The sequence below is a fragment of the Plectropomus leopardus genome, chromosome 3 (genome assembly GCF_008729295.1).
Source record: "Plectropomus leopardus isolate mb chromosome 3, YSFRI_Pleo_2.0, whole genome shotgun sequence".
Lineage (NCBI taxonomy): Eukaryota > Metazoa > Chordata > Actinopteri > Perciformes > Serranidae > Plectropomus > Plectropomus leopardus.
Window position 1 is genome coordinate 7,423,546 of NC_056465.1, and position 27,602 is coordinate 7,451,147.

Consider the following 27,602-nt stretch of genomic DNA (forward strand, 5'->3'; position numbering starts at 1 on the left):
CATTAAGTCCTGCATTTAGCATGCAAAAATGTAAATATCTCAATATCAATTCAATCAGGATTAGTTGGCAAAATTCCCCGAAAGCAACCGTTATACTCAAACAATTATAACGTTCTCTTTAATTAGGCATCAGAATAAAAAAAAACAACCACCATACACCTTAATAGAGTTTCAATTAACATAAAATAGGCTTGTTTTCCCAGTATCCCATGAAAATTAGCTTTACCTGAGTGGACAGCAAACCCATTCAAAAAGTTGACACTTTCCTCATATAACTTGCTATTTAGTTAACTATACATATGCCGAATATATCAGAGAACCACAGCCAATCTAAAAACACCTCATGTTGTATTTACCAAGCATGCTAATGCGCTGAGACGCGAGGACATGAAAACTTGCACGATTTCAAATGGAGTTTGGTAATGTTCAACTCACCCGTATTCTTCTCATAGCAGCCACAATCTCTACTCGGCTGCTCGGCCGTGTCACATCCAGACTGCCGATGTACTGTTATCAGGGAGGTGAAATGTGACAGGTGCAACAAATTAGTGACATAAAAAGTCGATATTCAGTTGTTTTTATTCACTCAAACGGCAAAAGAGTCCACCTAAGTGAATAATTATCTCTGCGCAACTTCAAACTCTCAACTAGCTAACTACTTAACTAGCTAACGTTAGCCCGGTCTGTGGATTTCGGTGCCAAAAGAGTTGTCACACGATATTACAATCAGCTTAACCTGTTTACAGTATCTTTACAGTGTTTAATTACAGTGTTGTTTATTTTAACGGGGTCTTAAAACGAATTCGACACACGAAAATACATTTTACATTTCCTATTTATCTTCAATTTAGCTTTAGTTGCTTGTTAATTTACCTTTGCCTCGAAGTTGATCCCATGCTGGAATGCTTCCTCGTTGTGCAACGGGATCCTCAAATCATGCCCATCATCAACGAGGTTGTACTTGGTTTTTGCAGGCATTTTCAAAGAATTCACTACTCCACACTACGAGAGGAAGCAATTAAATATGTGCGACAAACGAACCGGGTCGGTTTAACAGGGGGTAATCCAAGAAAAACAGTTTCAAATCCGGTTAGTGCATGTTCTCCATCGCAGCGAACCGTCCCGGCATTGCAATGCTGCTACACCGCACTCAACAGCGGCCAAGTGGCGGCAACTACTTCACCGGCGCTCCGACACACTGCTGACCAGCTAACGTTCACCGGAACAGCGTTTAAAACACATTCAGGCCAGCAGAAGCTGCGACGTGCGTGGGGACAGATGTGTTTTCCCGACTTTTCCTGTGGTGAGTGTGGAAGTTGGTTGGGTCCTGCCTCCTGCCCTGGACTCCCCCCCCTCCCGCGTGGAGGGAGGGTGTGATTGGAGGAGCCCGGGGTTCCCACCTGTTTCCATTGGAACAGAGGCGCACCGTGGCTGTGTGGAGGAGGGGCTCGCAGGCTGGTACCTGCCCCCTCTCTTCCCTTCACACACATACACACGCATGCACGCACACACTCATGGGAATAACGTGAACGTCACACAAATAAACAAAGGAGTGGTTTAGCCTCGACTGTTCATATTTTTTCCTTTTCTGTAATCTTTGGCTTTGTAAATCAGATGTGATCAATTAATTTGCAAACTTTGCACAAAATGCACAGGACAATAATGAATTGCTACCTGTTTGCTGATGCAAAATGAATCGCTTCTATTTGATTAGAGAAAACAGAATTAAAAAAAGTTCATAATAATTTGTTTTAATTTAATTTAATGTTTATATAACAGGGACACCACATAATAATAAACATCAGTATAAAATACAAATGCATATATATGGCGGAGTTAGCAGGACTGCTAATTTACACAGTAGTCATAGTAGGCATAGCCATAATAGGCTATGCCAGAAAATATGTTTATTCATCACCTCAAAGAAAATGATGGGATAAGATAGTAGATTACACTCTGGAAATTAAAATCTGTTCTGATGAAAATCAGAAATATTAACATGGCTTAACAGTTGGGGTTGATGTGAAGTCACAAACCTCTGCCTCTGAATAAAATAAAAAGGGCAAGGCTGCTAACTAGTGGCCATATTTGCAAGTACCAACAGAGATATGATAAAAGATGAAAATGTGAGAATGAGAAGTTTTGAGAATGATTTCTTTTTCATATACTATTTGCCAGCTGAATTGTTCAATGAAAATCTTTTGCATTTATTGTCTGAAAGACTCATAGCTCATAACAAATAAAAATACAAGGACAGAACCTGCCACAAAGGGCAGAACCACACACTTTTTAAGGCAATTTAAAGCAGAAATAGCCTTTCTTCATTTTCTGATGCCACTATTTATACCTTCTTATAAACTTAAAAAAAATGAGACTTTCACACACATTCATAATCATTCACAATCATTTATCATATTCAAGAAGTAAAAACAATACGGCCTAAAAGTGGCTTTAGTCTAAAATATCCTAAATACTATCAGCCTTAACACAGTCTGGTCAAAACATACTTTTGATATTGCCAGCATTGGGCATGCACAGTGATAATATGCTAATTAAAAAAAAAAAAAAAAAAACTTCCCACTGAGCATCCCCAACAAACTCTGTTCAAGCATCTATGGAATAAAACATCTCCAGTGCGAGAAACGTTGAACAGTGATACGTGGTCAGTAGACACAGTAGAGCTGCGTTCATGTTTAATGCAGCCATCTTGCTGTATAATGCACAGACCATCTGCGTCACCCTGGGAGTAAAGCTGCAGCGCTCCCCTCAAGGTGGTCCTGTGCAGAGAGGAAAGGGGAAGTGGGGCAGCAGTAATTCACATTCTCACCACCTCTTTGGAAATATAGAAAGCTAATGGTGTCCTGAGGGCTGACACAGCAGCAGGATGATGTTGCATATTATTTACTCTGGGCATTATGAGTTCAAAATCTTGATCTGGCATCAATATTTGCCCAATATCTATTTCAATTATTAATTAATTAATACCTACACATCATCATCATTCACTGAAATAAAGTCATTTAGGTGATGCATCTTTAAACAGACTCTCCAAGCTTCACATGACTAAAGTTTACAAGCACATATTGACAATGAGGCCCTCAAAGCACTCATATTTTCAATCTCTGTTCAATATTTTGAAGATGTGTCCCTAAAGACAGCTGTATTACACTATTCTTCTTTAAGAGTCCCCGAGGTCAGGGTCACCTTGCCCCCATGACAGCAAAACAGCAAGATGGCAGACAATAACAGCTGTTGTCCCTGCATGAAGAATTATTGCTGAATATAACCAGCTCTTCTCAGCGGACTCCATGTGTTCGTAAGGCTCTTTATAAAGGATAGAGAGCAACTTAATCCCTGCCAGGTCTTCAAATACATGTTGATCTGTTGATTAGGGCTTTGGCTTTTGAAGCATATGCTCCCTGCATGAAGTAGCTTTTTGGAGATCAGTGCACAAAAACACCATGGCTCCACTTAAAAGGCAAAGAGGAACATGTAAAGATTTCAAACCCAAAAACAGCTGTAATATTGGAGTCTCTGCAGAGAAATGACAGAATGGGTGAGCTTTTCCACAAAAGACCTCGGCCTGCTGGTGTGTTATAGGGAGGACTTTAATTCCACAAAGCCAGTAATCCTACATAAGACACTATGTGAGCTTTGTGAGCTTTGGTTGAAATCCCAGTGCATCTCATACAGATGCTAAAGGGTGCCGCCAGCCCTAACGGAAGTTTATGATACTTACATATTTATTTATGAAGATTATCTTACGCAACAAAACACCACTTTTTGGTTTTTGAAGCATAAATGCAATCATCTAAAGTAAAAAGCGAACCAAATACACCGCACATTACTTCAACACAGATTCGGGGGGGGAGGAGGGGGCTCACAATTTTCTATAAAGAAAGTTGTGATTGATTTCAGACACAGCCTAAGTTCCTAAGTTGTTAAGATTACTTAACGTTTAGATAGATTTACTTAAATTTAAGAAGTTCTTGCAACTTAAAAAATTCAAGTTTAATTACATCAATCATTCAAAGTTTTTAGTAACTTCAGTAAACCAAATTTACTGTGCTTATTTATTTACTATCTGTATTCTGCTGGTTGCAAAGTAGCCATGATTTGTATTTTCTTAAACATGTTAAGAAAACAGAACTTGCGGATCTTTTGACTTCGTAGTCAAAATCCTCTTTGTGATGATCAAGTTAAGTCAGACTAACTTTATTTACTGAGGCTGCTAACATTTAGAAAGAACAAGGTAATTCCACTTGTCTTTTTTCAGTTGAAATAACTTGGCAAAATGAAGTAAATACATCTGAGTTTAACAATTTGATATAAATTAAACATACAATAGGATTAAGATCATATTTACTTTCCCTTTTCAAAGCAATTGTTTTCCAAGATTGTTTTAAGTAAGATCAACTTGTCAGACTTTACAGTGTAAGATGGTATTTTTCACATAAAAAAAACTGAACTTCTGAAAAATGCTTTCTCGAGTGGGCTGATCTGAACACACCAGCCTTATGTTTCAGTGAAAAACAGAGCTTTGGTTTTCTTTCGCTGCCAACTCCATTCAGTTTGAGGTCAGTGTGTCAGCAGGAGCCCTGAAGCTTGGATACCCTCTCCCCGCCGTCTATCTCAGCCACTCACAACAGCAGGCACGCAGGCAGGCACGCGTGCGCACACACACACACACACACGTAGCATTACACATCTTGAGGGCCTCTTAAACTAAATTAATAATGCGATTGAAAGAATGTGGGGCACACAACACGAAGAGTAGATACACTTTTCCTCAGAGAGTTTCAGTTAAGAAGACAGAGAAGAAGTGCACAAATGATGACAACAGTACATTAATAATTGTCCCTGAAGCTGTGTGACAACATAGAGTATTAAGAGAAGAGAGAATTTGCAGTTTATACTCAGGGGTAGATTACAATAGATATAATCTGCCTCTGATACACCAAAAATGATTAATGACGCCAACAAAAGCCATTATCTGTCTACATACAATGCTCTTACTACCCAGCGCTAATGAAGTAATGTGCCTGGACTGAAGTCAAATCACTCTTTATTGTGTTGTTGAAACATTAAGTGGAAAGCTGAGTATTCAGTTGAATACTTCTCTTTGGCTGCGTAATTAACTCTGAGTGTTTAGATGGCTTAGGTGTTTGGAAAAGAGGATCCCTACATAGAGATGTTTCGATAAATTACTCTACCTAAATGACTCCAGAGGGCTCAGTAAGAACTTTTTAGGAGTCTGACAGCCACCAACACCTCCTGCACTCATCTTACTTCAGTGCTTATTTAAACTATTTCATTGCTGTGCTTGTGAAAAAGTTGTGCCAGAAGGTTTGGAAACACTTTCAGTTCATCTAACTCATGTGGCATGGCCTATTTTGAAAGCGTATCATCCATCAGAGACTTACTGGATTGCTCAAAACTGTTAAAGGTGCACTACGCAGGATTTTACCAAACAAGGTATGGACTCGTCTAAAAGTAATCACTCTCAATTGTCACTTATGACCCACTCAGAGTGTATGGTGGTGTTTTTATCTGCAGAGACCTTGCTCTCTGTTCGACACATTCGACAGAAAAAATGTTGGCATTTTATGTTTCTGCAAACCACAGATTTGTTACATCTGCGTGTTCTATGGCAGATACACTGAAACTTTATATTTCAACAATGATGTGGTTAACTTGTGGTTGGGCTTAGGCACAAAAAACCGCTTGGTTATACTCAGGAAAAGATAATATTTTGGCTTGACCCTTTGCAACCTGAGCAAATTGGCTTGATTTTTTTCATTAACATAGGAAGATAGGAATGAGCGACAAAAGGAAAATGACCTAAAAATAAGCAAGAAATTACTAAAAACATACAAGGAAATTACTTGAAAATCAGTCAAAGAATGAATAAATAAATGAATGAATAAATAAATAAATAAACAAAGAAAAAAGTTAAAAACAAACATACAAACAAAAAGGGCAATGACCTGAAAAATTGTAAAGATTTTAAATATATAATAGTGACAGTTATAAATATGTTTTTTCCCTGCCTCAAAATATATATTTTTTTCCTTCTCAACCTTTTTTGACATGTGACACCTTGTTGTGATATAATGTGTCTTTAAAATTCCTCATCAACGGTTATGGCCTCAGTGAGGACATGAGCTTTAAGATTTTTTTTTTAAACGTGCATACTTTTAAGTCCATCTCAAGTTAATAATAATAATAGTTCTGCTCTCTGTCATCTTTCTTCACCTAGAATTAAAACATTGACTTATTTATATCATGACACTGTTGTAGACAGATACAGTGGAAGTGAGAAGTGAAAACAGAGGTAAGGGTGACACCATGTGGATACATTTTGAAGTGCAGAACACTTCAACTTCTTTGGGAATTTTCTTTACAAATTAATTTCAAAAAGAAAAAAAATGCATTTGCACAATTAGATATGTTATTGTTAGATATGTAATTTTCTCAAACAGCGTGTGGGATAATTTATCTTTCTCTGAATATTTCACATTATATAGTCATTTTATTGCAGCCAAAAAGCTCAATTTAAGAGGACTGATGACTGTTATTCTAACAAAAAGTCATATACTATTCACTACTTGCCATCTCATGATTTAATTTTAACATTTAAGGGAACACAAAGCCTTTAATTGCACAGTGGAAACAGATGAAAGTGGCTACGTCTCTGTTGCACTGCCTCTAATTAATCACATAGACACAACAGTGTCCAGAGTACAAAACAACATTTACTGTATGAGCTGCTGCGAGTGTTCTTTTTCCTCGGAGCGCTCTGTGTTCTGTGACAGTAAAAATTTGTCACTTTGTTGCTTGGCAGCCAGAGGACTCTTTTATGAATGAGTAAATTAATTTGTATTCAGCCAGCTTCCCCTGGAGACTAAGGTCCAATAGGTTTGTTCTTCTCCTGAGCTGTTTCACATTTTCTCATAGTCTGCCGAGCACATTGTGAGCTCCAGCCTTAACGGGCCTATGAAATTGTCACCACAAATCACAGCTCTGCTCCTCTGTTGTGGGCTTATTGACTCGGTCCAGCTCTTAACACACTGCAGTAAACCTGTCAGGGGCGAAAGGTGTGATTAACTTTCAGTCTGATATAATGGTTGAGAAAAAAAGTCTCTATAAGTGCAATAATATGAGATATATTCTACACACACACATGGTGATTGATTGAGATACACACACACACACACAATAACTCCAGCTGACAGGTTATTTTTTTGGACAAGAACATTGAAACGTGTTGCTGTTGTTTCCCTTTTTAGAGTATTTTTATGGGAATGTGGCAAACGACTGGAAAACTGGACATTATGAGCTAACTCTCCAACTTCAGACTAATAGCCAAACATGCATTTGAACCTATTCAGAACCAAATTATGTTCCAAACATAAAAGAATAATGTAATAGTGGATTTCTACTCCAAATGCACTCAAAAATCATTAACAAAAATAAAATAAAATTTAAACAATGACAAGGTTACTTAGTTATGTGTTTTTTTCTGTCCATGCCATTGGACAAAGAATCTTAACGCAATATCGCCCCAAAGTTAAAATATCAATAAATGGTCTTAACAGAACGTTTCTCAATAAAAAAAAGTGTGTATTTATTTTCTATAATGTTAACTCATATCCATCAATAAGATGATGCTTTAAAACACATTGCAAACATATATTTTGTATTTAATGTTTCAGTACGACTAAAAATAACCTAAATTACTAAAGTATGTCCAGAAAACAGCATGTTGAGCTGAATCTTCTGTATAAATAATAAATAGGATGCATTAAAAGCTGATAGTAACATTAGAAATTAGATCAGAACACTATTTCTCTATTTATGTAGTTTCCCCCAAGTTCATTTTTTCAGACACTGATGGATATTTTTGAAGAAATGCTGAATAAAGGCTATAACATCTTTTATATGCAATGTAACATTGCATGTTTACTTTAAACACAATTTGAACACGTTATGTACTTTACTTTTTTGTAGTAACTGCACTGAATGTGGTGCAGTGTTCGTATTTAGTTTAGCTTTGTCTGTTGCTTTGCTGTGAATATTTGTACACTGTAACAACAGTTTCCTCTAAGTCTGGAGGGAAACTGTGTTTGTAAAGTCAGACTGCGATCGCAATGCCATCCGAACATTGTACTGCAACAAAGGACCTGAAAACACTGCCATGACTCGGATTTGAACCGGGGTTGCTGCGGCCACAACGCAGATTAATAACCACTATATGATCACGGCGAGCTAGAGCTGGGGCTTTTTGAGCTCTATAGTCACTTGATCCAGAGCACATGACAGAGGCAGAGTCTGTTGCTGGAGGCTACTACTGTGTTTGTGTTATGTTAAGCTACAATTACTCAGAGAACATTATCTCAGTGTTCAGGTCTGTATTCATCTTAGAAACATCTTCTAGAAAATTCAGAATGTAGATGAAGGAGAAAGGTATTTTACTTTTTGTATGACTAAAAGCCAACTTTGGCTAATAAACCCACTATGATGGTTGCAGCTGGAATCACAAAAATATCAAAATATGCATAAAGTTAAAGAAAAAAGTTTAAATAACTGAATTTTATCTGCAATTATTCCATCAGTGGTGTTTAAAGTTAAACTGAGTTGTAGCCTTATACAGATGGTATTTCGTGTCTTTAGTTTCAGTGTATTTTATAAGTGATATGAGGACATAATATAACTTATTAAATCAGTTTTTTTGATCAAAAGTGCCACACTTTCACTTTGTGTCACCATGATCTCCATTCATCCCACCTCTCATTGCTGAACATGATTTTGCAGCAGGTGAGTAAAACAACCATAAATGGTCTTTTTCAGTTTCACTATCAAAACTTCAAATTAATGACATTAAAATAAAATGATTTCTTACTTTGACAACATCCTCTGAAGGCCTCCACTACAGCTGAAACTGCTCCTGAGTCTGCTGAGCAAAAGATGAGCGAGTGCTGCACCTCCCCATTAACTAAATTTAGCTTTTTATTATCACAGTTTATTGCATTAAACATGCATTACCTAATGCATTAAAATATCAGTCTGTATTTTGGGTTTTGTCCATGTGCTACTCAATTAAACTACATCTATATCTATTGTTGGGTAGTAAATGCTGTGAATGTGTGAACCTTAACTCCCATTCTGTTACTTTGTTGTGAATATTTGTACATTACAACAACAACAACAACAATAACAACAACAACAGTTTCCTCTAAGCCTGGAGTGTTTGCCAAGTCAAACTGGGATACCAAGAACTTGTTCATATTGTGCAGCAGTATAGCATATTTCATGTTTAGTTTAAACACAGTTTAAACACATATTATGTACTTAAAAGATATAGTTAACAGACTGAAACTTGCCCCACATTTCCTCCTTGCTTCATGGTCAGTCATGCTTGTTAAAAAAAGGGGGCGTTGCTCTATAGTAGTCCACTTTGGATGATGTGGAACACTGTGATTGGCTTACAGACATCCCATTAAATAAATCTGTGCGTTTGGGTAAACAACCTAGGAAAGTTATGTCCATTGGAATAAACTGAAGATCTAAAGGGGTTTTAAAAAGACTTTTTACCACATTGAGGACTCAAAGTACCTTGGGGATGTCTCTGCTGTTTCCATCTCCTAGTGACTGAAAAAAATCATTAATATTAACATCATATATATTTATAAGTTGGTCCATGTGCTGCTACTACCACATTTATATGTACTGTTGGGTAGTAAATGCACTGAATGTGGTGCAGTGGTCATCATCAGTAAAGTTAAGTTCAACTTAACTCCTATTCTGTTGCTTTGCTGTGAATATTTGTTCATTGTAACAACAACAGTTTCGTTTAAGCCTGGAGTGAAACTGTATTTGCCAAGTGAGACTGCGATCACCACGACTTCTGAACACTGTACTGCAGCAGAGGAGCTGAAAATGCTGCTGTGACCCGGATTTGAACCGGGGTTGCTGTGGCCACAACGCAGAGTACTAACCACTATATGATCATGGCAAGCTAGAGCTGGGGCTATTTGAGTCCTATAGTCACTTGATCCAGATCAGTTGGTGACAGAGGAGGACTTGCTGGAGGCTTTTACTTTGTTTTTGTTATGTTAAGCTATAATTACATATAGAATATAATCTCAATTGTGAATGAATGTAGGTGAAGGGGAAGGTTATTTATTTATTTTTTTTTTTGAATGACTAACAGCCTACTTCGGCCAGTAATCAGACTATGATAGTCGCAGCCTAAGGTAAGCGCATTAACCGAATCACGCCTTAATCTTAAAAAGCAATACTGTGTTTGCAAAAATCAAGATCAAAACAAACATAAAGTTATTTGATCGGTAGTGTTCTTTAAAGTTACACTGAGATGTAGCTAGGCTGCACGGTGGCGTTGTGGTTAGCGCTGTTGCCTCACAGCAAGAGGGTCCCTGGTTCATGGGACATGGGATTTGGTCTGAGAGCAGGGGCCCTTCTGTGTGGAGTTTGCATGTTCTCCCTGTTTCTGCGTGGGTTCTCTCCAATGTGTCCGGCTTCCTCCTGCAGTCCAAAGACATTCAGGTCACACTGATAACTCTAAATTGCCCTTAGTTGTGACTGTGAGTGAGAAAGGTTGTCTGTCTATATATGTCGGCCCTGCGATGGTCTGGTGACCTGTCCAGGGTGTACCCCGCCTTCCGCCTGATTGGCTCCAGGCCCCCTAATGAGGACAAGCAGTTATGGAAAATGAATGAATGGTTTGTAGCCTTATACAGATGGTATTTACTGTTTAATTTTAGTGACATGTAGTAATAGTAAGTAATATAACATCTCATGTTTACCTTAAGAAAAGTTTTAACATAAATTGTGTACTTATCAAAAGACTGAAACTTGCCTTACATTTACTCCTTGCCTCATGGTCAGTCTTGCTTGTTAAAACAGGAGGCGTGGCTCTATTGGAGTCCACTTTAGATGATATGTAACACTGTTATTGGCTTACAGACATCTCATTAAATAAGTCTGTGCATTTGAGTAAGCAACCTAGAAAAGTTATGTCTGTCTGAATGAATGGGGGATCTAAACAGGCCTTGTGGATGTCTCTGGTCTTTCCATCTCCTGGGGACTCCAAAAGGCACATTTGTCTGTCTTTTCATTTTTATATCACATGCTGTGCAGGTGCATCCAGTTACCACTGTGATGAAGTTGTCATGCTGGGTTTGTTTTTGACTTTTAATTATCTTCCGCCTATGCTTTGTAACTCATATATAATACTGCAGGCTTCAAATCTTTAAATGAACTAAAAATAAGGGTGAAGGTGAGTATAGCACTAGATATAATAATAATATTGCAGTAGTTATTAACAACCCATTTAAGTAGAAAAAGTTAGCAGAATAGTCCCTTTCATATGCTTTAAAATTACATATTTTGATGTCGAAATACATACATTTGTATTTTGCAGTTGGTCCATGTGCAGCTAAGTTGAACTACATCTATATGTTTTGTTGGGTAGTAAATGCACCGAATGTGGTGCAGTGTATATATTTAGTTTAGAAATTCCCTATTATGTAGCTTTGTTGTGAATATTTGTACATTGTAACAACAACAGTCTTTTCTAATTCTGGAGTTAATCCTTTTTTTGGGATACCCAGAGCTTCTTCTGACTGTACAGGAGCTGAGGATTGGAAAACACTGCCGTGACCCGGATTCGAACCGGGGTTGCTGCGGCCACAACGCAGAGTACTAACCACTATACGATCACGGCGAGCTAGAGCTAGAGCTATTTATGTCCTCTGAGCACCTGCTACACAACATCGAGAATAGACGGAGGAGGACTCTATTGATTGAGGTTATTACTGTGTTTTGAGCTATAATTACTCAAAGAACATCACCCCATCTCACTTTTCGTCTTAATTAAGCTTGGAAAACATTTTTATTTTTATTCAGCATGAACAACGGTGAAGGGGGAAGTTTTTTTTTAAATGACTAATATGCCTTCTTTGGCTAATAACCCCCCTATGATGCTCACAGCCTAAGGTAAGAACCTTAACTGTTACAAACCCTAATCTTACAGACAATATGGTGTTTACATCTCGGATCACATATAAATAAATAAATACAAAATGCATGAAGTTAAATAAAAAACCCCAGAAGCTAGATTTTTAGTTTTAGTGTGCAACTGTAACTGATATCATGGTCGGCCTATAATGTGAGTTTTAAATCGAAGTTTTACACCAAAGCGAGCACTACAATATCACTGTGCCACCCTGATCTGCATCAATTTCACTGGTCCATTTTGGACATGATTTGCATAGCAACAACTAAGCAGCCTACCTGCCTGTTATTTAGGAGGTGAGTGAAACAACTGGAAAATGGTCCTCCTCATGTTTCACTGAATGACACTTAACCCTTTGACACCAAGAATTTATCTAACAATTACCTGAAAATTTGCAAAAGAAAAGAAAAATAAAGAACGCAACAAACAAGGAAATGACTTGACCCCTAAAGGAAGCTCTAAAAAATAGATTTTTTTCCCTCTTGAACATAATTTTAGCATTTTTTTAAAAAAATAATTATAATAATAATAATTATAAATACTGTTTTCAGTTTAAATAAAATTCTTATATCTTTCTTATTTCTTTTTTTCAGGTCACTTTTCTTGTCACCTTTGTGTCACATTTCTTGCCACGTTGCTCTTTGCCTTTTTGCCATGTTTTCAAAATAAATGGAGCCAATCTGCTCCGGTTTCAGAGATTTAAATGCTTGTGAGAGGTGTCTGAACACAAAACATGGAAAGTGATGATGATCTAGGTATATATTATAAAATGAGGTTTCCAGTAGGTCGAGGCTATATGTTGATGAGTTCATTACAGTGGAACATTTGTACTGTAGCCTTCACATTTTTACCTCCTGCATAATCTGATACATTAAACATATTTGTCAGTCTCTGGAAAAAAAAACATAATGTGAAATAAACCAAACAACAAAGCTAGTTTTTGTCAGCTTGATTTTTACTGCAATAGTTATTTAGCAGTAATTATTATTACCACGTTATCAAGTGCTAAATTTATCAAATTAGTAAATTATAATTTAAAAAAAAATCATGCAATGTAAAGATTACAATTTTAAATCGGTGATGCTGAAGTTACTCAAACTGGTTTGTATTGCAGAGAAATACATCAACAAATGTAGTCCAACACTTTGGGACCTTCAGACAAAATTGATTCAGTCGCACCTACAACACTTCTCTCTACTCTAATGCCAAACAAATATTGACAGAGCAACTAATCGGTGCTCAATAATTGCCATGTGATGTGAGAAAATGATTCAACCTCTTTCTATGTAAAGTTGAAGCAAAAAAATGATATAATCTGATTATTTGCAAGGATTATTATGTGTGTGCATATTTTACTTTTTTTTACTCCTGGGTTATAAATTATTAACTAATAACTTTGTGCAGGAAAAGACATTATCTTAAGTAACTGATCAAAGACTGTCCTGGTCCAGCCATTCAGATCTTGAGTCCGTCTATACCCAGGTTGTGTCTGTGTGGGCTGGGACAGGAGCTGGCTGCTGGGGCGGACCGGACAGGGGCAGGCTGTTCCGTCACAGTCCCGAGGGAGCCCCGAGGCTTGGAGACGACGACGTCTGGGCTGGGTGTGACTGAGTGCATGTGCTCATGGGGGTGCAGGTGTGTGTGGTTGTGGGGCTGATGCTCAGTGTGTCCACTGTCTGCTTTTGCATGGACCTGCTCCTCCACAGCTGCAGCCTGCAGGGAACAGAAAAGAGACAGTGTGGCCAACTGTTTGAGTTACTACTGACTGATTACAGGAAACTGTACAAGAACATATGGAAGTAAGTGGTAAGACTGTAAGTAGTGAGATATCAGGAAATAAAAAATACAATTTATAGATTGGCAGATGAATTAAAAGAATTATTTTGTTGTTTTACACCCATTTCAATGACTGACTGCACTCTTTGGAATTAAAAGTTCTGATCTTGTGTTAAACAGCTCTCAACATAACACATAATTTGTGATTCTACTTGTATGCCGGCTGACATTATTAAATTGGAAACAAATACGGGCTCCAACCCATTTTGCCCTCTGAGGCCCTAAAAAATTAAATTCACACTTAGAGGGTGTGGGGACAAATTGCACTAGATCTGGCAACCTTTTGTAGACCACTTTAAGAATCATGCACCAGCCTCCTCCCATAACTAGCCTAGTTTAGACAGAATTCACAAAAACATGGTTGACCTTTCTGACATCCTTCTAAACCCCTGAATACAATATTATTTATCTTTTCTTGCCCTTTTTTTCCTTCTTTCATCGTTCTCTTTTTTGTTAATAACAGAAGTTTATTTGTGAAAAATATATTTTATAAAACTTGTAAAAAAAAATCTATTTCAGCTTCTGAAATATAAATATTTCCTCTACATCAGCAAACTGAATATCTTTGCTTCATGGACAAAACAAGCCATTTAAGGATGTCAACTAGGCTCTGGGAAACACTTTTTTCTCCTTTATTTTTTCAACCATTTTCTGACGTTTTATAGACCAGACAACTAATCCATTAATCGAGAAAATAATCTACAGATTGATCATGTTAGTGTGTGTTAGCCCTAATCTGAACTCAGGTACCTGAGGTTCGTAGATCTCACACTTCACCTCTACAGGCTTTCGGGTCTGAAATGAGCTGGCCTTCTTTCCGACAGGGAGTCTCATTTCAAATTGGTCGTCGTGGGCCATGTGTGTGCCCAAACAGAAGCCTCTATGCTGGGAGAAAAGAAATCAAGAATAGCTGATTCTGACTTTAGAGTTTGGGTGGAACGAAGAGCAAGTACACAAAATCATGTATTTAAACACTATTAATACACTGGTACGTGTTTGTGTGTCTTACTGCAAACTGACAGTCCATTGGTTGGCAGTTACTTAGTTCACTTTCTTCTGTTTTCTTTGAACACACTGTCTCCACAATGGTGAATTCCACAAAGTAGGATGGACCAACAACCCACTGACAAAGCCAAAAAAAAAAAAAAAGAGAAGTGTAATCCTATTTGTAATCATTATTTTCAATTTTGTAATTGATTTACTGCAGTTTCTCCCCAAAAGTAAGAATTTATAATTGATTAGTTTGGAAGGTTTTAGATGTAGTTCATCAGTAAACTTCAAAGCTTATTCTTTCTTACTCTGCTGGTCATGAAAACATACAATCAGTCAGACAATACTGCAACACATATAACACCAAAACTCATCACTAATGTTTTTTTTAAAGAAATTTTAAAGATTTTTTTTCGTAACCTGTGAACTGGCTCTGTTAATGTTCTCCAGAGTAAAGTAGTTGGCGAGGCTGCTCTCCTCATTGAACCTCTGCAGGGACAGATTGGCTGTCTCTTTGACGATGGGCTCGTTCAGGTTTTCGGCTGTGGGGCAGTCCGGACACACAGCCACCACTGCAGTGGCGGGAACTAAAGAAACAAGAATGAACAGGGTCAAAGGGCTGAGGTGATTTGTACAATCACAGGTACTCTTTCCCTAACCTCCATCATCAACTGTTTTCATCTATGTGCAGCATCCCTCTTTTTCCCAAGAAGTTCTTCTTCACTCGCTAAACTTAAATACTTCCAAGTGTGTGAAGTAAATGAATGTGGTATAGTTAATTAAGCCTATGTGAACCTTCATGTTACATTAGTTTGTTGTGATTGTTTGTATATTGTAAGAACAATAGATTAATTTAATAATTCTTTGTCTTGCTATAAGATGGCACTTAGGTTTGAGTTTGACTTTTGTTAGGTTTAGGTGCCAAATCAAGGTGGTTATGTTTAGAAAAAGATTGTGTTTTGCATTAAAGTAAGTATTCTTATTTTGCGACAAATTGTGAAATAGGCTAAGCATGTTACGACAACGGTCTTCTAGATTAAAGTCCTGTGGTTGCTTGATCCATCCATCACCCTGACCTACCAGCCCATTCTCATTCAGAAGTCTTGAAATAGTGTCACTTTTGCAATGCTTTTATCATAAGATCCTGACACCAAAAAGTACCTTTCGCGTCCACATGATAGACGTCGTCAAGTGAGAACACGGCCTGACCGAACTGTTATGTGTGTTTTTAGACACCACTGGATGGCACCTGCCATAGCAGCATGATACACAGATGGTCTACATCAGTTGAGAAAGCAGCCAGACAGAATCTGTTGCATCCTTATAATACACCCTCAAGTTGTGTATTATATGGTCAGGTTGAAACACTGCTGGTAACGACATAATATAAGAGCAGTGAGGTCCCTATAGGGCAGTGAATTGATCCAACGAACCCCGGACTTTCATGTAGGAGTCCAGTGTTCACTTCCCGTCTGAATGTGTTGTTTTTTCTACACTGTAACATGTGCCTCCTTCCTCATCTGTGCCAGCATGCTTTTGTTGCCTAAACATAATCACATGCAGCTTAATCCCACCATGCGGTTGTGTTGACAATCACGGTAACAGTAGTGGAATCCCAGAATGTCAATAGCAGACACAGGATACCTAGAGCGTACTATTAAGACACAGAGGTCCACTGCAAAATGGCAATATGTGACAATTTGGGATGGGAACATGATGGATTACCCTGTCCTCTTGTTGCTATTTACACTAAGTCTCCTGACTTCCCTGTTTTGCTCTTTTCATAATTACTACGTCCACTAGAGACCGCTGCCTGACAATAAATGACGACCATTTAATGAAATGACAACATTTTTTTGAACCTCCTAGCAGGCTACAACCACTAATAATGGCCATTTAATCCAGTGATAACAATCAAAGAAAAAATCCCGAATGAGTCTTAATGACTCCATTAATCTACCTTCACGAAGTGCACAGGAGTAGCTTTGCAGTTTGACTTGAGAGTCAGCGTAGACAGATATCTCACACTCTCCATATGCCTGAAGGACACAAACACACAGACTAACAGTACATACTTAGTATTGAAAAAATGCACATACAGTATAACCAAACCAATTGGTAAACATAGGTAATATAAACCAAAGACAAAACATAAATTCAGCATCAGTGTAACAACACATTCAAAAAGCTAACTGAGTCATAGTTTAGCCTTTGGTTGATGTTATATCCGTGGCGCCCCCAAAAAAGCATTTACTCTTTTGATCTTGAAGAGTGAAAGTATGCCACCATGTGGTACTTACTGGTAGATCACCAATATCTCTGACTTCGCATTGTTTCCATGGTTTCCCGCTGATGATGTGGCATTTGGTTTCCATGACATCAATGGTCAGTTTGTACAGGGAACCACCTTTCTCCTGGACACACACACACACACACACACACACACACACACACACACACACATTTTAATATTTCTTTTCATATTTAAATTATAAATTCTCATCTTACTTGTCTTCTTTTTTTGTGGCTCTGCAGAGGAGGATGCTGGTCCCCCCATCCCTGCAAATACTGTTGCATCTTGCAAGACATGTATTTGTGTTTGCATGTGTGCGTGTTTGTGCGTATGTGTGCATGAGTGTTGGCCCTCACCATTTCAAGAGTGCGAGAGAGGTCATATAGTCTGTTGAGGCTCAGGATGTATCCGTCTGTGCGGTCCTGGTTAATCTGCTCCAGGGCTTCTTCCGCCACCCTCACCGCCTCAGGGCTAGTGCAGCCTGGAGGGTCTGGCCTGGCTATTCCCTCCTGCTGCAGCAAAGCCAGACATAGGACCAGCAGGTACACACTCATCCTCTAACACACACACACACACACACACACACACAAACAAACAAAGATTAGGCCAAGAAAACTTATTTTATCCAGTTAAATCACTAAGGCTTATCCAGGCAAATAAGTAACATTTAAAACAAGCCCTGGTTCATAAACCTTCCTTTGCAAGACTTGTTATCCTATTTCTTCCAGACAGGGTTTGGACAGACACATGTGAGGCTGATGCTGGACTTTCACCTCTTTCCCAAATGATGAGCAAACAGCTGCTATCTGCTGCTCTGCAGGCCAATGGCTCACACTGACTGAGGGTCATAGTGCACTGGGGAACAGGGGAAAAGAGTTCAATCAAAGAATGCTTATTGAATATGATGCACCTAATTTCATTTCTTTAACCCTTTGAAACCTGGATCGACATCAGTAATTTTCCTAAATTTGTTTTACTAATTTTGTGCTAATTTTTAGGTCATCTTTGAAGTTGCTCATTGCTTGCTCTCCATGGCAACAAAATTTGCTCAGGTGTCAAAGGGTAAATGTGACATTATTATTGCGGAAAAATGCTGCAGCAAATCCCACAGAGCATGGTCATCAGGGGCGGAGCAGTGGGTGTCTGCTGGGGCTCTAGCCCCAAATGTCACAGAAGCCAAAAGCCTCGTTAAAGCCTCAAATCTCTGCTCTTCCCAAATGATAATGTGACTGAGTTAATTATCCTCTATTGGCCTAATGTTCAATTCAAAGATCAAATTTCCTTGGCATTGCTGGAGATGATCGATTTTTTATTTATTCTGTGAACTCTCCCCCTGCATGTTTAAACAAAAACAGGTTTCAAATTAAGTAATGCTCTTGACACCAAATACCCAGCCTACCTATGTCATGTGACTAACAATTCTTGCCTCCTTTTTAGATGACAGGAGTGAAAATTAGTCATCCTCAGCATTTGTTGCATTGTGGTTTAAAGGAGACAGTTAGAGCATGGGTTCTCAACTGTTTGGTTATGGTCTAAAAGTGGGTCATAGGTTGCAGGTCACCACAAGTGACTCGTAAACGTATCAATTTTGTACAACCCTCAATATATATATATATAAAATTAAATTATATTTTTTTTTATAGGGTGGATATCTCTGTGCCCTTTTTTGGTTTTTCTATGTGCAAAGTGCAGAATTTGGTTGAAGACCAGCAGTGAATTGTGCTGCATGAGCAGTTTAACCCCTTCAAACTGAGAAAATTGGCTTGATTTCTCACAAAAATGTGGAAAAGGGCAATGGGTAACTGAACAAGAAATGACCCCCAAATTATCAAGAAAATCACTTGTAATTAGCCCAAACAAGAAACAAAAACAAAAAGTTTAATAACAAAAACAGGAAATTACCTGAAAAAGTGATAAAACAATAATTTTTTTTCTGTAACTTAATTTTAAGTACACAATTACTATTATTGTAAATCATTTTTCATGTTTTTTGCACCATAGTTATTTGATAAATTTTCAATCATTCTCTATTTCCTTTTTAAAGCTAATTTCAGGTCATTTTCTTTCACATTTTCTTTTAGCCGTTTGTGAGACATGTCATGCCAGATTGCTTTTTCTCCCAATGTTTCTAAGAGAAATCAAACCAAAGTGCTCACATTTCAAAGTTTTAAATGCTTGTTACGGGCATCTTAACACAGCATGTAGATCCAGGTTTCAAAAGGTTAATAAGAAGCTTCTTGGGACATTTTGATGCCTCAATTTAGCCACAACTGTTTTTTCTTCAAAAGGTACAGCTTTTGCCTAATTATTGTGATTGCACTGCATCCTCTGTACATAATACTGTAAGTAGACGTGATCTCATCCAATCATCCGTAAATTCTGTATTTTTTTTGGCCTGGGTACAATCCCTGACTGGAAATGACACACTTTATCATCATTGTGAAGGCAATCTAAGCAGAGCTGCAGTTGTCAGTTCTGTGTAGGCTGACTTTAAGGCTACAGAACACAGATAAGAGCTGTTTGCTGAGTGTGTAAAAGCTGATGACCAATAAATGTCCAAAAGGATAATGTAAACAAAGTGGGTAAGCATAGTTTATACTGTTCTAGAGCTGATGCAGTTGCATTTGCTGCGTAAAAGCTACAATAAAAAGTTACATATATTTATGAGTTTGTGTTTGTTAGCAAGAGCTTATAAACTACGTTGAACATTCGGTTTGGATCCAATTTGCACCACATTTCAAAACTCCTCCTTTATCATTACAAAACATTTTCATTAAAAAAAAAAAAGCTTTCCCAAAATCTTCCAAAAAGGCTTGGTCTACTACAGCCATAATTTTATGAAAATTTTCCACCAAATGTCAGTGACATCTATGCTGTATTTTTTGAGATATCCTGAAAAACAGTAGTTACACAAATAAACAAAATCAAAAACATTGACATTGACATTGCTCTCTTGTGTGACGCTTTATTTGAAATAAACCCACATGAATGTATTTATCATTATCTCTATACAATGTGTACAGTCTGTGGGGAGCAGCATTGTGTGCATGTGACAGAAGTTTGTGTATTCTTTCTACTGCTGCAGGTTAGTTTTCACTGCTTCTAGCTGCCATACTAAAAAAACAGCAAAAGTTCACATGCTTAGTTGCTGAAAAAAAAGCTGCAGATCATCCAGAAAAAATATTTCTGTAACTTAACAGCAGACCTGATAGCTCACTTTAAAGAGTTCCTCCACTAAAACAAGTCAAGTTATGTATGCAGCTGCTTTCATCACATCCAGGCTTGACCCTTCCTAAACTGTGAGTCTCTCCCTGACATATTTTGTTCTGCAGCACCCTGGGGTGGTATTTTACTGTTACAACAGTAAAATACGTCATTATGTGGACAATAGTACAAATTCCAAGGCAAAAGCCCAGGATGACTACCAAAAATAATGCGTGTTTGTATGCTTTGATGGCTGTGGGATCAAAATTTGCAGTTTGAATGGGTTTGAATGGCACTTTTTTTGCACTTAACAGTTTAAATTTAACAGTTTTGTTTACACAATGTGTTTTAGACGTATTGTAGGAGCTGAGCTAGGAATTCCAAGATTAAACAAAAATACACAATCTTGCCAAATTTATGACATATGCATGAGCACAGCCAAATTTATCAAAAAGTTAAGAATAAAAAGAGCGTAAAATGCGTCAAACAGTCTCTAAAGGTTAAGGAAACACTACAAATACCACATCACAAAACATGAAGAAAAAGCTTCAACACATCACAACACAGAGTGTTTCCAAAGCAAACTGATAGTGATGCACACAGATGACCTACGTTACTGGTGTTGGCTATTCATCAGTGGTTTTGGAAAATTTGCTAAAATGTAATTGTTTATGACTGCAGTCAAGCCAACCTCCACTACTACAAAGGTGATCTAATTAGCTGCCACCTTACATAAGGGCATGGAAGAAGTGACTTCAAAATAAACCTCCGTTCCGCTGATCAACAAGTCATTCAGTTAGTCTGTCATTTATAAATTATCAAATAAATACACAAACAATACTTATTTGCATGAACAAAAGAATAAATACATTTAATATTATATTATTATTATTTTACATCTACCTTTTAATACATTTTAATGTATTATCTAATATTACCAATTTTGTTATATTTATTCATGTATCTTTTCTATTTGTTAGTGTATTAATTTCTACTTTTTAAAAAAATATTCATTGATTCATTCATTTTATTTTTTTTAAGTATTAAGTATTTATTTAATCACGCACATATAATAGACTGACCGACTGACTTGTTGAATGAATGTGATTCACTGGAGGTGACCTTTTATTTTGAAGTCAGCCTGTAGTAATAGTAATGTGTAGTTTAGATGCCATCTGCTGCTTGTCACCTATAACCACAAGCTTTTTCAAATGTATTTTCACTGCATTTTTGGAAACTGTGACAGTAGAGAGATCATTGACAAGAAACAGGAAAGTTGGGGATGTGTTTTGAATCAAAACAACATTTGCCTTGATCTTGATCAATACAAAAACACTGGGTGATTATTTGTGGTATAATTTATTGTTTTGTGCAGCCAAACACAGAAAACATACAAACAAAAAACTTTCATGTTTGCCAGCTTGATTGTGCAGTGACTCAATATGGGGATCTATAAACTGTTGTGTGGCCATGGTGTTTGGTTTCTACAATACTGTTGTCTCTGAGGGTTATAATGAAAATTACCAGTTTGGTGGTTTTATTATTTCTATAACTTACATCCAATTTCCTCTGAAAATGTGGAAAAAAACTGGGTGAAGTTAATGTTACTGTAGTTGTAGGCTACATATAATGTTTTGAGGCATGTTATATTGTCTATAAATGTATCTATAGCAAATATTCTAAATGTTTTCATGTCTTCACTTCAGTCTGTTTTTTTTTTTTGTTTATTGTCTGCAAGTTTTACTAAAGATTCATTTAGTTTCCAGTTGAGCTCCACCTTATGCAGCTGCCTTGAACATGGGGTCCTCAGCGAAGACTTGCTCCACTAGGGTGGTTCCTGCGGCTGCTGGGGGGCACTGGGCTGAGACTGAGGTGGGGAAGGCCTCGATGGTGGGCTCCATTTGATCGGGGATCTGGGGGTCGGGCTTGAGGGGCAGAGTGACTCCCACCTCAGGGCCGGCAGGGGCGTCAGGGAAGGAAGGCAGGGTCTGTGGCTGGTCCATGGCGGGCAGCATCCTCACCATGCCCTCTGGGTGGTCGTGGGCTGTGGTCTCGTGCTCGTGCTCGTGGTGATGGTGGTGGTGCTCATGCTCATGCAGGTGAGTGTGCTTGTGGTCGTGGTCTAGAGCTAGCTCGTGGTCGTGCTCGTGGGTGTGCACGCCGTCGCCATGCTTGTAGTCATGGTGCTGGTTGGGCACGTCGCCGCTGTGGTCGTGTGCCTTGGCATGATGAGTGTGCACATGATCGTGGCCATGGCCATGGTCATGGGAGTGGGCGTGAGCGTGCCTGTGGCCGCTGCTTGCATCGTGGTCGTGTGTGTGGTGGTGATCGCTGTCATCAGCATGCGTGTGGGTTTGGTCGTGATGAGTGTGGCTCTTGGTGTGGTCATGCACGTGGTCGTGTGTGTGCGTGTCGTCGGCAGTGTGTGCCTGGTCGTGGCTCTGGCTGTGTGGGTGTGTGTCGTTGTGGCTGTGGTCAGTCTCTCCGCCCAGCAGGTGGTGTTTCTTCTCTCTATCAGCAGCCTGGAGAACACGTGAAGATATAATTAGTGATGCGTGGTACATACATATTTGGGTAAATATATCTGCATCCACCATAAACCAAAAAGCAACCAACATAACATTAACTGCATTAAACAAATGCAGAACTGTATATTTTGGGGCAAGTTGTGAAGGAGAATTCCACTTTATTACATTCTGGATTTTATTTTTGTTGGTTTGGACATTTTTTCTACATGGTAATATTGTTATCACTAAAAACAAATCTTGACATCATCATCATCATCATCATCAAAGAGGCAGTGTGCAGAATTTAGTGCCATCCAGTGGTAAGGACTGCAGAGTGCAACCAGCTGAAACTTCTTAGCATGAACTCCTGGTTAGGATTTCTTCAGTGTTCATTGTTTAGGAAGTACTGAATAAAGCAGTTTCTCGTTACAAATCAGTGTTTTTCCAGAGCTGTTTGGCTTGTTGCAGATGGGCCGCCAGCCCTGCACCTGCTAATTGGTGCTCACCCTTTTTCTCTGATAACTAAAGATCCAGACATTCAGGAGGTTTTTACCAGGAGCCGAACTATCTATAGCGCCTTTGTCCTCTCCAAAACAAACAGACTCAATTATTGAAATCAATAAAACCCCCAAATAAAGCAGTTCAACATTAAAAGTCAGTGTTTTTCCAATGCTGTTTTGCTTGTTGCAGAGGGGCTGCTGACTACGATGGCAAACAGGAAAGTGCAAATGGCCCCATCTAGAGCCATAGTTTGGTTTGTCCATTCTGGCTTACTGTAACAACATGGCAGACTCCACAGATGAGCAATAACTCCCTATGTAGATTTAAAGCAACTCATTCTAAGGTCAGGAAACACAACAATTCTTATTTTCAGCTGATTATACACAAAAGAAAGCATACTCATTTCTTCATATTGTATTACTTTTCTGCCTCCTAAATCCTACACACCAGACCCAGAAGTCTGATTGTCACTTTGGTAACAACAATGTTATAGTAGAAATGACTGCCAAACTATGAAGATAAGACCTAAGTTCTAATAAATTTGAATTTATAGATTTAAAGAGAATGGTAATTTGTGTGTGCTGTTGCCTTTTACTACAAAGAAAAATAAAAAATACAGACAATAGAACTTGTAAATAAATGTGACACTGTGCATTTTGTTCATGGCTTAGTGAGTCTTACCTCAGGCTCATAGATCTCACACTCTACGCTGGTTTCTTGATCACCGGTGGGAGTGTGGAAGAGGGATCCCTTACAGAAGCCCTTGTGCTGAGGAGAATAGAACAAAAAAAAAAAAAGTAAGCGAGGAAAGAAAGGAGGGATGGTTACGCCTGTGGCTTTACACAAGATTTTTATTAACAATCTAAATTTCAGCTTTAATCCTTTGCTATAATAGACCTGCTAAAACTCAGATAATCCCATGATTTATTACACTGAAACCTAGAAAACCAGAATAAAAGCCGATCTTTAATTTTATTATTTCTCTCAAAGACTTCAGTGAGGATACAAGCGTGTGTGGACTTGAGCACATAATAAGTGTCTTTTAAACATTCAAAACCATTATTGGGAAGTTAAAATGAAAAGTCCATTTATCATGATTAAAATATTAAAATTTTGAAATGAGAAATAAAAATTTGCCAGGACTTACAGCGAACTCGCACTCCATGATAGGGCAGTTGTCAGCAGTGCTCTCAGTGCAGGTGGTCTCCTGGATGGTGTACTCTGCGTTGTAAAACATCGACGTGGCCATCTGGACACACATGCACAAACACACACACATACACACAACAATTTGAGATCTTTGGTGTATTTAGTCATATTTGGCAAAATATTACTTTTTCATTACACAGTAAGCATTTAGATTAACCACATTGAGGTGGCTTTTTCTGAAGGGATGTTTCCTCTGGACGATTCTATGGAGGCCCATTTCCACTGATGTGATTTTTTAAAAACAAAGATCCTGTAAGTCATTATAATGAGAGAATTTCTCAAAGTAATACCTTAGAATGTCACAAGAATGACCTGCTATTATAAAATAACGAGACTCTGAGTTTTTGTCTCTCAAAATAATGACAAACTTTCTGGTTATGATGGAATCATTTCTCAAAATGACTCAGTGTCTCAAAATAATGATTTAGTACCACAAAATAATGAGAAACACTTTCTAAATTCTGACTTTGTATTTCAAAATAATGACAAACTTTCTGGAAATAATGGCATTGTTTCTCAAAATGATTCAAAAATGACTTAGTATAAGAAAATAATGAGAAACTTTCTTTAAATAATGAGAATCTGTCTTGAAATAATGACATAGTATCTCAAAATAATGACTTAGTTTCGCAAAATGATGAGAAACTTTTCTGAGTTAATAATTGGAAAATAAATCCAAGCTGGTCAGAGGAACAAACTATTGTCTAGTATGTGGAATACGTACCCCAGAGGTGGCACGGATGACTTTGAGCAGAGCAAAACGATTTTTCAAGCCACTCTCGTTGTTGAACTTCTTCAGTGAGAGAGATGCAGCCTTCTGAACATTAGCGTTGTCCACAGCAATAAGAGTTGGACAATCAGGACACTGCTCATGCACCTTTGCTGAAGGAACTGAGCAGAAAGAAAAAAAAACACAAAATATCACAAGATTGTTTTGCACTTAACAAAGTCTCATTTAGCCATGTTTAGCTTTTTGGCATGTATGTAACATAAGAGAATAAAACAAGTCCAACTTAACCTATACATGTGGAACTTTTTCACTAGATTGGCACAAGTTTCCAAATATCCTTTATCAACTGTGTGAGTGTGGGGCTAGATGTCTTTTTTACATAACTTATAGTCATTTTCTTTACCTGGTCTGACATCACAGTGATATTTGTAGAGACGCACCACTCTGTGCACCTTACTGATGAAGATGGCAGCTTTGCACTGTCCGTATACCTGCAAAGACCAATACAACAATAAGCACATGTTTTAGTGCGCTGCTCAAATAAAGTCTCTACTTTAAGAACAAGAGAGTATTATAATTTTGGCTAAATTAATGCATTAGGACATGTTGATTTAAGTTAGGCATGCAAACATGTGATACTGACTAGAACTAAAAAGACATAATAATGAAAAGAAAATCACTTAAGTTTACAGTATACACTTTGTGCAAAAATGTTAAGTTTAACATAAACTCTGTTCATTAGTACATGTACATGCAAGATTGTGTGCGTGCGTTTTTTTACCGGTGTGTCATGGGTGGGACGAGCCTCACAGTCTGTCCAGTGCTTCCTGCTGAGAACACTACAGTTGGTCTCCAAGACATCCAGGGTGAGGTAGAAAACAATGCTGTTTTCTCCCTGTGACACACACACACACACACACACACACACACACACACACACACATAGAAAACACAGTATGAGAATATGCTATGGTAGGCTGATGATCACTCACTTGGTGGGGGAGCAGTCATTGTGTAATGGTTAAAATCACTGATGATAAATGAAGCACTGCCACTGTGATAATAATTAGAAATTATAATATTTTATGTTTTGATTATGCTTTTTTCCTTACAATCAATATATTCTTTTGAATTAAAATTTAATATTTGTCTTTTTAAGGTAAAGGGACAAGCCTATTTGAACAAACAATACATGTATGTACAGATACATAAAATATTAAAACACAATTGTACTGTGACTCAAAATGTTAACTGTACCAATGTTAGTCTATGCACCTCAGATTATTAGTAACTTTAACTGTAAAAAAGGAAATGCATAGTGATATACTTTAGACTCTTAACTATCATATAAATATACTTTTCAATAAATCTATACATTACTAGCATAAACATCACTTTAGCTTCTTATATACTGACAATTACAAAACAAGCAATCACTTAGCCCATGTTTGAAAAATGTGAAATACGATGTCAGTGTGTCCCTATGTTAGCAAAGAAATGTCAAGTGCCTTGACAGATACAGATCATACCCCCAATTGGAAAAAAGGTGGCTTAAAAATCAGACTTTCTGTTAACTTCATTAATTCTTCACTTTAACTCACATGGTTCATCGTGTGGACGTTGGACAGGCGGTGCAGGGCGAAGACGTAGCCCTCCTGTCGGTCCTCATTGATCTTTCTGAGAGCAAGTTCTGCAGCTCCCTTCGCAGACGCATCTTCACACGATCCCTGCTCCCTGCCCTCCGGCTCCACTGGTGCACCACGGACGTGCATGCACCCCAATGCCAACAACAGCGACAACAGCACACATTGCTTCATGGTAAAGGCCTGGGACGACTCTGTCTCTCTCTGTCAAACACACACAGTCTTGTGGGAGAGATGCCTGGAGAGGGATGGGGGTTATCTTTTATATCCTGCTGCTGTTTACTGTAAGCAGACCGACTCTGTCCAAAAAAACCCCACCTCCCCTCCTGTTATCTCAGATAAACATAACCATTGACCCCCACCCCCTCCTTAAACACATGGTCATATGTGGGAATGCTGCATCAGTTGATCTATCTGCTGACTAATCAGCTGCTGTGAGGACTTGCAAAATGGAGCTTATCAGTCTGGAGATAATCGGCCCCTGCAGTCCTGCTCTCCTCTCTGGGCTCAGTCAGTGGACTGTAAAGTAACTTGATCCACTCTCTGAAACATTGTTCAGAAGAGCTGCATTAACAAGGTACGATAACACAGTTGTTATCTAAAAGTTAAAGAATAAAATGAAGTAATCAAACTGAGTATTCAGAAGTCCATT

The 27,602-nt window shown here is 38.1% G+C and overlaps 3 protein-coding genes and 1 non-coding gene across 5 annotated transcripts in view; all 4 read right to left on the reverse strand.

Moving 5' to 3' along the window:
• LOC121963630 (carboxyl-terminal PDZ ligand of neuronal nitric oxide synthase protein-like) overlaps positions 1 to 1,283 on the reverse strand; it is a 242,336-nt gene extending 241,053 nt beyond the window's left edge. For both annotated transcript variants that reach the window (XM_042513916.1, XM_042513910.1), the window contains exons 1-2: positions 874 to 1,283; positions 436 to 507 (exon numbers count right to left, since the gene is read on the reverse strand). In XM_042513916.1, coding sequence (XP_042369850.1) covers positions 436 to 507; positions 874 to 978 — 177 coding nt within the window. In that variant the 5' untranslated portion in view covers positions 979 to 1,283. The remainder of the gene's footprint in view (positions 1 to 435; positions 508 to 873) is intronic.
• A 10,391-nt stretch (positions 1,284 to 11,674) lies between these two features.
• Positions 11,675 to 11,746, reverse strand: trnah-gug. The gene has a single exon. It is a non-coding gene; the product is annotated as a tRNA-His (tRNA).
• A 1,237-nt stretch (positions 11,747 to 12,983) lies between these two features.
• On the reverse strand, positions 12,984 to 17,875 carry si:ch211-284e20.8 (uncharacterized protein LOC563738 homolog). Its single transcript, XM_042484077.1, has 7 exons — positions 17,513 to 17,875; positions 17,164 to 17,277; positions 16,824 to 16,902; positions 15,284 to 15,450; positions 14,883 to 14,996; positions 14,624 to 14,758; positions 12,984 to 13,750 (listed from the first exon to the last, which is right to left on the reverse strand). Exons 1-7 carry the CDS (start codon positions 17,708 to 17,710, stop codon positions 13,493 to 13,495), a joined length of 1,065 nt encoding a protein of 354 aa, XP_042340011.1. The 5' UTR covers positions 17,711 to 17,875; the 3' UTR covers positions 12,984 to 13,492.
• Positions 17,876 to 21,700: 3,825 nt separating this feature from the next.
• Positions 21,701 to 27,186, reverse strand: fetub (fetuin B). Its single transcript, XM_042481283.1, has 7 exons — positions 26,909 to 27,186; positions 26,089 to 26,202; positions 25,711 to 25,798; positions 25,302 to 25,468; positions 24,516 to 24,617; positions 24,050 to 24,136; positions 21,701 to 22,882 (listed from the first exon to the last, which is right to left on the reverse strand). The coding sequence occupies exons 1-7, from the start codon at positions 27,122 to 27,124 to the stop codon at positions 22,139 to 22,141; spliced, it is 1,518 nt and encodes a 505-aa protein (XP_042337217.1). The 5' UTR covers positions 27,125 to 27,186; the 3' UTR covers positions 21,701 to 22,138.
• Between the last annotated feature and the right edge of the window lie 416 nt (positions 27,187 to 27,602).

Bases quoted from the DNA above. Each gene is read 5' to 3' on its own strand.
- si:ch211-284e20.8 (XM_042484077.1), bottom strand. From the start codon at position 17,710: ATGAGTGTGTACCTGCTGGTCCTATGTCTGGCTTTGCTGCAGCAGGAG. The intron at 16,903-17,163 runs GTAAGTACCACA...TGTGTCCTTCAG, and splicing joins GAGATATTGGTGATCTACCA to GCATATGGAGAGTGTGAGAT. The intron at 15,451-16,823 runs GTAGATTAATGG...TTGTTTCTTTAG, and splicing joins CTCCTGTGCACTTCGTGAAG to TTCCCGCCACTGCAGTGGTG.
- fetub (XM_042481283.1), bottom strand. From the start codon at position 27,124: ATGAAGCAATGTGTGCTGTTGTCGCTGTTGTTGGCATTGGGGTGCATG. The intron at 25,799-26,088 runs GTAAAAAAACGC...TGGTCTTTGCAG, and splicing joins GTCCCACCCATGACACACCG to GTATACGGACAGTGCAAAGC. The intron at 25,469-25,710 runs GTAAAGAAAATG...CTTTCTGCTCAG, and splicing joins TCACTGTGATGTCAGACCAG to TTCCTTCAGCAAAGGTGCAT.